The sequence below is a fragment of the Giraffa tippelskirchi genome, chromosome 3 (assembly GCF_054371585.1).
Source record: "Giraffa tippelskirchi isolate mGirTip1 chromosome 3, T2T-mGirTip1v1.2.pri, whole genome shotgun sequence".
Lineage (NCBI taxonomy): Eukaryota > Metazoa > Chordata > Mammalia > Artiodactyla > Giraffidae > Giraffa > Giraffa tippelskirchi.
The window spans coordinates 143193634-143207048 of NC_137277.1; the positions used below are offsets into that span (position 1 = coordinate 143193634).

The following is a 13415-nucleotide window of genomic DNA, read 5'->3' on the forward strand; positions in this document are numbered from 1 at the left end:
TGAAAATCCTTAAAATTTTAATAAATGTATAAAAGGGGTTGCATAAAAATAAATAATGATGAATTTAAAAGAAATGCAAGATTTCTTTAACATATACAAAGCAATTAATGTAAAGGAAACAGTGACACACTTTATTTTTCTGGGCTCCAAAATCACTGCAGATAGTGATTGCAGCCATGAAATTAAAGCTTGCTCCTTGGAAGAAAAGCTATGACAAACCTAGACAGCATATTAAAAAGCAGAGACATTACTTTACTAACAAAGGCCCATTTAGTCAAAGGTATGGTTTTTCCAGTAGTTATGTATGGATGTGAGAGCTGGACCACAAAGAAGGCTGAGCACCGAAGAATTGATGCTTTTGAACCATGGTGTTGGAGAAGACTCTTGAGAGTCCCTTGGACTGCAAGGAGATCCAACCAGTCGGTCATAAAGGAAATCAGTCCTAAATATTCATCGGAAGGACTGATGCTAAAGCTGAAACTCCCATACTTTGGCCACCTGATGTGAAGAACTGACTCATTGGAAAAAGCCCTGATGCTGGGAAAGACTGAAGGCAGAAGGAGAAGGGGATGACAGAGAATGAGATGGTTGGATGACATCACCAACTCAATGGACATGAGTTTGAGCAAACTCTGAGAGAGAGTGAAGGACAGGGAAGCCTGGCGTGCTGCAGTCCGTGGGGTCACAGAGTCACTGAACTGAACTGCCATATTTAAAAAATAATAAAAATCAAATGATCATCACAATGGGCATCAAAAAAGCATTTGACAAAAATCCAGCACCCACTCATGACAAAACCTCACAACAAACTACCTTGATCTAATAAAGAGTATCTTAAAAACCTACATGTAACATGCTACATAAATGTGAATGACTTAATGCTTTCCCAATAAGATTTGAAATTTCACTGTCACATGTTTTATTGAACAATGTACTGAAAGATCTACCAAGAGCAAAATGGAAAGAGAAAGAAAAGAAAAACATCTAAACTGAAAATGAAGAAATAAATCTATTTTTGTAGAGAACATGATTGATATGTAGGAAACTCTAAGAAACCTTCTAAAAAGCTTCAGAACTAGTAACTAGTAAGGTTTCATGATACAAAATTAACAAGCAAAAGTCAATTTTTCTATATACTGACAAAGAACAACCAGAATATGAAATTAAATAACTTCATTCACATCAAAAAGAGAAGTACTTAAGAATAAGTTTTTTAAAGTCTAAGACTTGTACATTAAAAATACAAGACACTATTGAGAGCAATTAAATAAAATCTAAATTAATAGAGGGAAATAACATGTTCTTAGATTGGGAGGCTCAATATTATTGAAATGGCAATTCTCTCAAAATTGATTTATAGGTTCAATACATTGTCTAGTATATCTAAGTAAGCTTTTCTTTTTTTATGTAGAAGGTGACAAGCTGATATTAAAGTGTACATACATGGAAATGCAAAAGACCTAGAACAGCCAAAACAATTTTTGAAAGAGAATTTTGTGTAATTAAACTACCTGATTTCAAAACTTAATATAAAGCCATAGAGGTCAAGACAACATGCTGCTGCTAAGCCGCTTCCGTCGTGTCCGACCCTGTGCGACCCCATAGACGGCAGCCCACCAGGCTCCCCCGTCCCTGGGATTCTCCAGGCAAGAACACTGGAGTGGGTTGCCATTTCCTTCTCCAGTGCATGAAAGGGAAAAGTGAAAGTGAAGTTGCTCAGTCATGTCCGACTCTTAGCGACCCCATGGACTGTAGCCTACCAGGCTCTCCCGTCCCTGGGATTCTCCAGGCAAGAGTACTGGAGTGGGGTGCCATTGCCTTCTCCCAAGACAACATGATAGCAGTGTAAATACAGACAGTTGAAGGGAAATAGAAACCTATATATAGTCAAATGATTTTTGACAAAGGTGCCAAGGTAATTTAATGAAAACTGTCTTTTCAACCAATGGGGCTAAAACATTTGGATATCAATATGCAAAAAAAAACACAACAAATGAACCTTAACCCTTACCTCACACATAGACACTGAAATAAAGCATACATATAAATGTGAGAGCCAAAACTAAAGTTAAGCTAAAACTTCTAAGAAAACATAATATTTACAACCTTGTGATAGGAAAAGTTTCTTAGATATGACTGACTCAATGGACATGAGTTTTATGGTTAAAAAGAGACTTTTGTTTCTTAAAACTCAGCAGAAAAGATAGTCTGAAAAATCTCCCCGTACAATTCTATAAATACTGAATGATATGTCACAAAGTTACTTTTGATGCATAGCCAAGTTCTCAAGGAAAAAGGAAATACTCAGGAGGAAAAAGATGGAATGATAAGGCAGAGAACAGCCAAGCCCTGAGGTTATGGCTGCCCTTGCTGGGGACAGCCTTGGACTTTTATGTTCATGTGGGTCAGGAGATGATTATGTAGGCTAGAGTTAGATGGAAAATTCAAGCCCACACCCCTGTATAAAGCTGAAACCCAAAATGGGCTCTATCCTCAACCGGGGGAGGACCGAAAATGACAGGCATAGGAAGGTAGTGTCAAAAAGACCATCTGTTTTGACCGGGACACTGGGACGTGAAAGAGTTGCTTCTAAGACTTTGTAACCAGAGGCATACTCACCCATGGCTTGAAGTGTTGATTTTACCGTTTGTGTGATCTGAGAGAGCTTAACTGAAAAAAAAGTGGTATAAGTGGGCCAAGCTGGTAATGTGCAGTGGTGCCTGGCAAAAGCCAATTCCTAGCCACTCCACAGAGGCTCCTGCCTGGGTTCTAACTGCACAGGGGCCTACAAAACTGCCTTCCCTTTGTAGTACATAGTGACCACTGCCCTCCCCTCAAGATGCCTATCCAGCCAGTAAGATGTCACATGGGGACAGTAAAATGGGGCTCTCCTGTGAGTGACTTAATGTCATGTGTCACTAAACTCTGTTCACAAATAGCAATGTGTGCACCTTGAAAGTCATACTGAAAGAAAGGGGCTACTGAACAACTAGCACCAAGCAATCAAAAAAAAAAAAGGCAAAGAGGAACTGGCAACTTGCATCTGCACTGCACTCCGTAAACAGATCTGCACTTTAGACTGGGCGAGCCCTGCCCTGACCATGCTGCTGATCATTTTACCCCAGTTCCTTCCTTTTATGCACAAAAAGATCTACAACTACAGGGAACTCACATCATCTGAATAGACAAGATGGGGAAAAAAACTGCCCTAAATCTTCCACCAACCACCACACCTACAATCAGAAAGCCCATTCTCTCAACCAATGTCAAGTATTAATATTGACACCTGATGGAAGAAATTTTCATATATTGAGGTTCAGGGAAGTCATTCTGGCTTATACACAATTTGGCTTGAACTTCATGCTAACTCAAACAGCATGTCTTATGACCTATCAAACATGCCTTGTACATCTGTTTTAACCATTCAAGAGAAGACTGAATTTCATTAAAAAGAAGACTGACTTTAAAAATCTAAATGGAGTAACTGTGTTTCAGGCATTTAAAACTGAGCCAGGTGGATGTGGTTTCAGACATATTCCCATATAACTGAGGACCAGTATTTTCTGAATTGTTATCAACCTCAAGGATACCACCAGTTATGCTCAAAATAATATCTGCTAGCAGCTGTCAGCTACAATTCCTTGTAACTATGCAACTATTCTGTACCCCAACCAATCCTTACTGAACAAGCATCCTTCCTTTTTGCCAGTTCCAAATATAAGTCTTGTTTGCCTTTTTAAGCCTCCCCCATTTTGTAGTCTAGAGGACTACAAATTCAAATGCATATTGAACCTGTATCTCCCAGACTATAGTCTTAATTTTGGCTTGAGTAAAACTCTTTTCTATCCCTATTACAGAATTTTACTGAACATTCTCAACAGCATACCTTTTCAGCTCATGATATTTAAAAATGGGATGCCTTAATAGACTTAAGCTCAATCTTTCATTATTTATACCCTAACCTCATTCCAACAAGGCTTTCAGGAATCCTTAGAGATGCACACAATTCTTATAATTTTAGATTAAAGAGTTTCCAAGAACTCTAATTAGGGTAACACACACTGGTTAGCTCATGGAACTTACATGATGACATTAACAAGAGTGCTTCTGAAGTTCTCTCGTTCTTTATGTGGAGATTTGCTCTTTCCTCTGGAAGTAGATGGTCCAGCATGACTATCATCAATCTGGTCAAGTAACTTGACCTTTTTCCCAAAGCGTTCCTTGTATTCATCTTGAATTTTTAAAAAAAAAAAAAGGTATAAATTAGTCATCTTTAAAAGTAAGCTAAAGTATTTAAGTGGTTAAAACAAAACACTGAAGCATCTTTTAATGAAAAAACTATATTCTTTAAGTTCTTAAGTAACTACATTTCCTTTCTTGAAGTTAAACTAATCTCATTTGATATCATCACATAGAAACCTTTATTTCAAGAATATTCAATTAATTTTATATTTTGATAAATGCAAATAAACTCAAATTTTCAACTATTTTGCACAGTACTTTCTTAAAATTAAAATTATTATAAACACAGAATGTAAAACTACTTCAGCAAATTAAAAGAATTATGAGGAAAAAATGTTAACATTTAATCTCATCAATTTAATAAGTCAAAATTAAAATATTAATATGAATAATTTAGAAGTAATGTTTACAACCTATTATAATCCCCCTTAGAAAAAACATAGTCTTTGATACAGAGGCAAATTCTGAAAACAGTTAACCAAAGTTTTATTATAAGCATTGCAATTCCTAAAATATCAGCTTTTATAGCATTTGCAACAGTCTGAAACAACTAAGACGTGAAATCAAGTATTTTCTGAGGAAACATTTTTGGGGTAAATTTTTCCACTTGATTTAAATATAAGTTTACAGTTTCATTGCTTTAAACTACATGTCGTGATTTTTTTTTTCCCCTCCAGGAAATTTCCTTAAATCTAAGACAGAATATTAGAGTTCTTACCATATGACTGTTCATTTTTAACACTAAACTGCTCTGGAATGTCTTCATCCTGCTTTACATTCAAATGGAATGATGGAGCCGCCCGCTGCCACTGGGGCTTTGTACTCACCTGAAATATGAGATTTTAGGTAGCATCAGCAAAACAGATCAGAAAAAAGGCTTTTTTTTTTTTTCCATGAAAAGCATGAGAATGTATAAACACAGACATTTTCTCAAACAAATTAGATCATCTTATATTCTTTGCAGCCAAAGTTAGAGAAGCTCTATACAATCAACAAAAACAAGACCAGGAGCTGACTGTGGCTCAGATCATGAACTCCTTATTGCCAAATTCAGGCTTAAATTGAAGAAAGTAGGGAAAACCACCAGACCCTTCAGGTATGACCTAAATCAAATTCCTTACAACTATACAGTGGAAGCGGAGAAGGCAATGGCACCCCACTCCAGTACTCTTGCCTGGAAGATCCCATGGACGGAGGAGCCTGGTAGGCTACAGTCCATGGGGTCGCTAAGAGTCGGACACGACTGAGCGACTTCACTTTCACTTTTCTCATTCATGCACTGGAGAGGGAAATGGCAACCCACTCCAGTATTCTTGCCTGGAGAATCCCAGGGATGGTGGAGCCTGGTGGGCTGCCGTCTACGGGGTCGCACAGAGTTGGACACGACTGAAGCGACTTAGCAGCAGCAGCAGCATACAGTGGAAGTGACAAATAGATTGAAGGGATTAGAACTGATAGAGTGCTTGAAGAACTATGGATGGAGGTTCGTGAGATTGCATAGGAGGCAGGGATGAACCAAGCCTAAGAAAAAGAAAGGCAAAAAGGCAAAATGGTTGTCTGAGGAAGACTTACCAATAGCTGTGAAAAGAAGAGAAGTGAAAGGCAAAGGAGAAAAGGAAAGATATAAGCACCTAAATGTGGAGTTCCAAAGAATAGCAAGGAGAGATAAGAAAGCCTTCCTCAGCGATAAATGCAAAGAAATAGAGGAAAACAATAGAATGGGGAAGACTAGAGATCTTTTCAAGAAAATTAGAGATACCAAGGGAACATTTCATGCAAAGATGGGCACAATAAAGGACAGAAATGGTATGGGCCTAACAGAAGCAGAAGATATTAAGAACAGGTGGCAAGAATACACAAAAGAACTATGCAAAAAAAATCTTCATGACCCAGATAATCACGAGGGTATGATCACTCACCTAGAGCCAGACATCATGGAAGGTGAAGTCTAGTGGGCCTTAGGAAGCATCACTACGAACAAAGCTAGTGGAGGTGATGGAATTCCAGTTGAGCTATTTCAAATCCTAAAAGATGATGCTGTGAAAGTGTTGCACTCAAGATGCCAGCAAACTGGGAAAACTCAGCAGTGGCCACAGGACTGGAAAACGTCAGTTTTCATTCCAATCCCAAAGAAACGCAAGGCCAAAGAATGCTCAAACTACTGCACAATTGCACTTATCTCACTTACTAGCAAAGTAATGCTCAAAATTATCTAACCCAGGCTTCGACAGTATGTGAACCGTGAACTTCCAGATGTTCAAGCTGGTTTTACAAAAGGCAGAGGAACTAGAGAGCAAATTGCCAACATCCACTGGATCATCAAAAAAGCAAGAGAGTTCCAGAAAAACATCTGCTTCTGCTTTATTGACTATGCCAAAGCCTCTGACTGTGTGGATCACAACAAACTATGGAAAATTCTTAGAGATGGACATACCAGACCACCCGACCTGCCTCCTGAGAAATCTGTATGCAGGTCAGGAAGCAACAGTTAGAACTAGATGTGGAACAATAGACTGATTCCCAATAGGGAAAGAAGTACATCAAGGCTGTACACTATCACTCTGCTTATTAAACTTATATGCAGAGTACATTATGAGAAACGCTGGCCTGGATGAAGCACAAGCTGGAATCAAGATTGCCGGGAGAGATATCAATAACCTTAGATATGCAGATGACACTAGTCTTATGACAGAAAGTGAAGAAGAACTAAAGAGCCTCTTGATGAAAGTGAAAGAGGAGAGTGAAAATTTGGCTTAAAACTCAACATTCAGAAAACTAAGATCATGGCATCTGGTCCCATCACTTCATGTCAAATAGATGGGGAAACAATGGAAACAGTGACAGACTTTATTTTTGGGGGTTCCAAAATCACTGCAGATGGTGACTGCAGCCATGAAATTAAAAGACGCTTGCTCCTGGAAGGAAAAGTTATGACCAACCTAGGCAGCATATTAGAAAGCTGAGACATTACTTTGCCAACAAAGGTCTGACTAGTCGAGGCTATGGTTTTTCCAGTAGTCATGTATGGATGTGAGACTTGGACTATAAAGAAAGCTGAGCGTCGAAGCACTGATGCCTTTGAACTGTGGTGTTGGAGAAGACTCTTGAGAGTCCCTTGGACTGCAAGGAGATCCAACCAGTTCATCCTAAAGGAAATCAGTCCTGAATATTCATTGGAAGGACTGATGCTGAAGCTGAAACTCCCATACTTTGGCCACCTGATGTGAAGAACTGACTCATTTGAAAAGACCCTGATGCTGGGAAAGATTGAAGGTGGGAGGAGAAGGGAACGACAGAGGATGAGATGGTTGGATGGCATCACCGACTCAATGGACAAGAGTTTGAGTAAACTCCGGGAGCTGGAGATGGACAGGCAGGCCTAGCATGCTGCAGTCCATGGGGTTGCAAAATGTCGGACACAACTGTGTGACTGAACTGAAAGAAGGCATAAACACCCAACAGCAAATTACATTAAAGCCTGTGAATGGCATGGTGTGTGACATTTGGAATACATTAGCAAGTGCTCTGCTCTTGGTTTGATGTGGGTGCCTGTTGACTAACTCGGGTGTTCATTCTGCGGAGTTTACTCAGCCCCAGACATTGGCAAGTGATTTTTCTGCCTTCCATCTTGTTGGACCCCAATGCTAGTGAGTCCCTCTACATTCCAGCTGCAGAGGATCTTCCTATCCTCTTGATTTTAGCAGCTCCAGATTACCCTGGCAACTCACACATTCATTCTATTATTTAAGGCAGGGGTCATAAATTCTTATACCTACACAATTCTGGCAAGTATCATAAAAGAGGGAGTAAAGCTAGTGATGATAGCAAATCGGTACCCAGCTTCAGTGCTAGGAAACGTTACAGGGCCTTGGGGACTGTGGCCTAGGAAGAAAACCTCTGTCTTCAAAACATGCAACAGTTAATTAGCTCGAGCCAGCTACTACAATGGCAGAATACAGACCCACTATTGCTAGAACCTACAGCTCGTCAAGAAACCCAGATGGGCAGCCTTTAAAGTAAAATGTACGTATTTTTAAGCATTGACAATTGAATCTGTGTCTTCCTTTCATATCCAGAACTTGATAGACCATGCTTGCACTGGCTTTTAGTTTTAGTCTTCCCAATCCTTTATTGCTACTTTTAAATAAACTACCTGCACACAAATCCTTTTTTCAAGCTCTTCTTTCACAGGAAAGTAAGCTAAGACAGTAAGTCAATGCTTTTCCATCCTTTCATCTGCCTTGCCAATCTTCCACTGTGATCTTGCTCCATAAAGGATTTCAGGTGAGTGAGATGTTCACAAAGGTTTAGAATCAGGTCCCCAGCTCAAAGAGGATCGGAGCCCCCAGCACTGGGTTACCCTTTATTTCAACAATAAGGATCACCACCAGAAACAAAGGCCTGTAATGAAAATCACTCTATGTTTTAACTACTGCTGGAAAATGTTATCCAAGAACAAATTTTAATATTCAAATAAAAGTTGCTTTGTCTTTTGTCAGTGGATTTTTTAAAATCTCTTAAAAATACAATCTCCCCTAAGACACATGAAACTCAAAGAATGCTGGAAAAAGTAAGATATGGCCAAATAGGAACATAAAACCAGGTTTAAATTAGCCAACAAAAGCAGTTTAGACTAGTATATGCCAATGACAAGAAAGGATTAGTATTCAACTCAGCCACTGACTAGTAAGTCAGAAAATTTTAATTGAGTTTACATCTCTAAACCTGTATACTAACAAGACACAACAAGCTGAGAGTAATTTTGTTTTAAAATTTTTCAAATTTTAAACATGTGTCTATTCCATTTCAAGTCCTGTCTTTTAAGCTACAAAATTTAAGATAGATTTTGTAGAACCACAGAATAGATACATCTCAATTCTACGGAACTCGGCAGCATAATCTGGCATTATTTAAAATTTTTTCATTTAAAATATATATTTTGAAATGTTCATTTACTTTATCTAACACTAGTAAGTCAAGTTTTCTAAGTGAAAAATGTCCTTCATCTTAAATTATCAGGAATCTTTCTGTATAAAGCAACACAAATTCAATTTTATTGTTTGTTCTCAGCTTTTAAAATATCTTTCAAAAAATAATCCTTTGGATGAAACTTGAGAGTATTATACTAAGTGAAACATGCCAGATAGCAAAAGATAAATACTGTATGATTCCACTTACACGAGGTACCTAAAATAGGAAAATACATAGAGACAGAAGGAATGATGGTTGCTGTGGACTGAGGAGAGGGCGAGAGAGTTAGTGTCTAATGGGTATAGAGTTGCAGTTTGGCAACATAAAAAGAGTTCTGAAGATGGATGGTGGTGATGGCTGTACAACAATATGAATGTGCTTAATATTAATGAACTATAGATTAAAAACAGTTTAAATGATCAATTGTATGTTATGTATATTTTATCACAATTAAAAAAAAAAAAAAAACATTATTTGCACTGAACCTCCATTTAAGCTCAACTTCCAGGAGTTACAAGAGCACACTAAATGTCATTAAATTCAATATAACTACTAAGTGGAAAAATTTATTACAGTCAAGTATATCTTTCCCAGTACTTGTCAACTGAAAATGTTTGTTAACTGCCTCTTCCACAGAACAATGATAATTTATAGTCATAATGATAAATTTTAAAAAGATGGCAAGTTTCAGTGTTGGAAGATGCATCTCAAAAATCATTAACCCTTCTTACTTTCAAACTCAGAAACTGAGGCTCAGAAATGTAAGTGACTCCCTTAGATGGCAGAGGCATTAGTGACAAGATGTAACCCCCAGCTTCACTCCCTAATTCCAACACTGAAATATTTTCTGCTAGACCATCTTGGAATATTCTACCCAGAATATTCAAATATTCAGTAGAGAATAGTAGGAAATTATAGTTTACATTTATTAAGATAGTTATTTTTCCTTTTATGTGTACCTCAGAATTTCTCAATCAGAAAATAATCAAATTGAGCACAAAATTCAAAATCATAAGTTCAGTTACTTATTTACAAGTTCGAAAACTAATAAACATTTTTAAAAGGGTTAAAACCCAATGGGAGTGTACACGTAAATTACCGTAGCCAATTGTGGTAAAATTCTTCCTGGTGTCTTTGGTTTTTCTTTGCTGGCTGATTTATCCTACATGCAAAAAAAAAAAAAAGTTTACTCTGTTAGAGCTAAAACTTATTCACACAATCAAATTTTAGAGTAAAGCACTTAGTATCCAAAATATTCATTCAAACGCGTACTCTACTATTTTTTTTTTTAATTCTCAATGTTTGTCTTGGAATTTTTTTATGGCAAGGCAAGAAAGTAAAGTGGTATCTAACAATACCTATCAGAAAGCCTCAAAAATGTGCAAAACCTTTTGTCCATTACATCATCTCCTTGGAATTTATCTGAATCTAGTTAGTGTCCAGGTCTTACTTTGCTCCATCTCCCTTCTCTATCACTAAAATACCATTTTTGCCCTCTGATAACCAGAATGCTCCACTTACTAAGCTCTCAGTGTATTCAGGTTAACACATCCTCAAGTTACGGGAAGTAACATGTACTTTTTAGCAGCAACTTTCAGGGAAAAGTGCCGATGCTTTGAGTAGAGTGTGATTCCATGGTAGGAATTTCACTTAGGTAAGAGAAGGCACTGTTGAGAATCATACTTCCATCTGTAAAGCAGGTAATATAAGTTGTGCTAATTCACGTTGATGTATGGCAGAAACCAACACAATATTGTAAACCAATTATCCTTCAAATAAAAATAAATATTAAGTTATGCTTTTTGCCAGTGGTCATCTTATTGCCTCTCAGCTCCAAATCTACTTTTTGCCCTCCTTTGTGATTCTTGAACAGGACTCTAAATATCTGTCTTTTGCCAACCAGAACTAATAAAGAGTATCAAAACAATTCTGTGAGAGGAGGGGACTCTCTTTCTGGTTCCAGGGTTTTTCTCATTGTTTCCATGGTATGGCTGCCAGTTAGCATCCTTGCCCATGGGCACCTTCCCACCCTGTGGTGTGTGGCTGACCCAGTGGCAGACCCCCTCCAGCAGGGTGGCAGGTTTTCATGCGCATCCCTAAGGGTAGCTTTCTAGAAAGTTTTCCTTACATCATAGAGGGAGAATTCCTTTCAAATTCTTCCACATGCAAGCACATGATTTTCCTACCTCCCAGCCTAAGCCTGCAAAACTTCAGCAAATGCCTTTGCCACCCAGGTGGGCCACAGCTGTTTCCTCTCCAAGAGATCTTAATGTAGGTTTCAGAGAAGGAATGTATCTTCCAAGTCTCTTTCCTGAGCCACTCTCACATAGTCCCAAAAGGAATGGCTTTATGTCTGATATTTCTGTATTTTCAGCTACATTATCCAAAACAGCATTCATTAGCCATCTGGAGCCATTGACCACTTGAAATGTGGCTCATATGAAGTGAGATGTGTTTAACAGTAAAATACATAGATTTTGAAGACACAGTACAAAGTACAAAATAAAATTTAAATTCTCTGTCAATCTTTATATTGATGAGAGTATATTTTATATTGATCACACCATGTGCTATGAATTAAGAAGTTTACAAAAATCACCTCATTCAGTTCTCTTTACAGCTCTGTGAGGTAAGTAGTGCACCACTTTTGTGAGTATTTTAGACGAGGACTTTTTAACAGAATATTTATTTTTCTGCATCAGGTATTTGTTGCAGCATATGGGATCTTTCATTGTGGGGCATGGATTCTCTAGTCACGGCACAGTAGCTTAGTTGCTCTGTGGGATGCGGGGTCTTAATTCCTGACCAGGGATTGAACCCACATCCCCTGCATTGCAAGGCAGATTCTTAACCACTGGACTACCAGGGAAGACTCCATGAGGACTTTTTCAATGAGGTAGTCTCTGCCTCCACAAAGGACACAGTTCAGTCAGTATTAAAAATTATATGCTTTCATGCAGGATAGGAGATGGTGTGGAACACAGTATTCAAAGAAACTTCCAAAATGAGAAAGGATGGAAACTTAGCCTTGAGTCTCAACTGCATCTCCCAGAGTAGCAGCAACAGGCTTACTAAAGACAGAGGGAGTAGCACAAATAATGACTTGGGAGGGGATATTGGGGTTGATGGTGAAGTAGAAGGTATGACAATTCTCTTATTAGACAATGATTTACTGAATTCCTACCATGTGTCAAGCTCTCTCTAAGGCACTGGATACATACCCAGGGACAAAACAAAGTCCCTCCCCTGGTGGAGCTTACATTCTAGTGGGGACAGAGATAGCTACTTCAGAATAAATATAACATAACTTCAGGAAGCGGTAAGTGCAAAGGAAACAATAAAACTGGGTAAAGGGATTGAGTGAGGAAAGACAGAGAAGCACTTGGTTAGATTAGGGTAGTGAGGCCTCTTTTCAGAGGTTTTGTTTGAGCAGAGATGTAAATCAAGGGCAAGAAAGGGCTGGACAGGGGGTGCTGCTATATTATAGAAGACATGGGCTTGGAGGCTTGATTGACCTGGCGGGCAGCAGAGAACCATCACTGTCTCCTCTTGGAGTAATCGCTAGTCCCAGTTTGCTGGAGACAGTTCCAGTTCACACTTCTTACTTAAGCATTAGCAGTAGCACTTTCACCCTCAATGGCATCGCAGTTTGCATGATAAATTACACCATCATGGTATTTATCATGCAATGACACACAAAGGTGCATTAACCATGCAGGTAGCAATAAATAAGATCAGTGAGAAGGAAACTAGAGTCATTACTGAGGATAATTCAACAGCTTTTAATAAACCAGGCAATAGGAGATAATGGCTTTTGATTTACAGAAAATGCTAGTAACTGAAGGTCACATGACCTTGTTAAGACACAGCTCTGAACCTCTGCTCCCCTGGTCAGAAAGATCAAAAGGCCCTGTATTAAAGTAAACACAAGTCTACATCTTGGTTTTCAAAGCCTCCTCAACATGCCATAAACTTTTTACTTCCAAGCATCTGTTATAGTTACTTCATAGCCTTATAACTCTAGTCAGCCAATGAAAAGTGAGCACCACAGGACAGGTAGTTTAAGAAGAGGTGTGCCTCATTCATAGCTCTCTCATTCCTGCCACAGCCAGTGAGGAGCCAAGTGTTTCTGCCAGTGTTGCTATAAGGTGAAGCAGGGCTAACTGACTCTCATCTGACTTCACATGATCAAGGGGTAATCT

At 38.5% G+C, this 13415-nt stretch overlaps 1 protein-coding gene across 1 annotated transcript in view; it reads right to left on the bottom strand.

The window, feature by feature from the left end:
• The window catches only part of DNAH7 (dynein axonemal heavy chain 7), a 244722-nt gene that overhangs the window by 212833 nt on the left and 18474 nt on the right, over window positions 1-13415 (bottom strand). Inside the window, exons 3-5 of the mRNA XM_081581429.1 lie at window positions 10313-10375; window positions 4961-5069; window positions 4084-4231 (exon numbers count right to left, since the gene is read on the bottom strand). Of these exons, the coding sequence (XP_081437555.1) occupies window positions 4084-4231; window positions 4961-5069; window positions 10313-10375 (320 nt within the window). The remainder of the gene's footprint in view (window positions 1-4083; window positions 4232-4960; window positions 5070-10312; window positions 10376-13415) is intronic.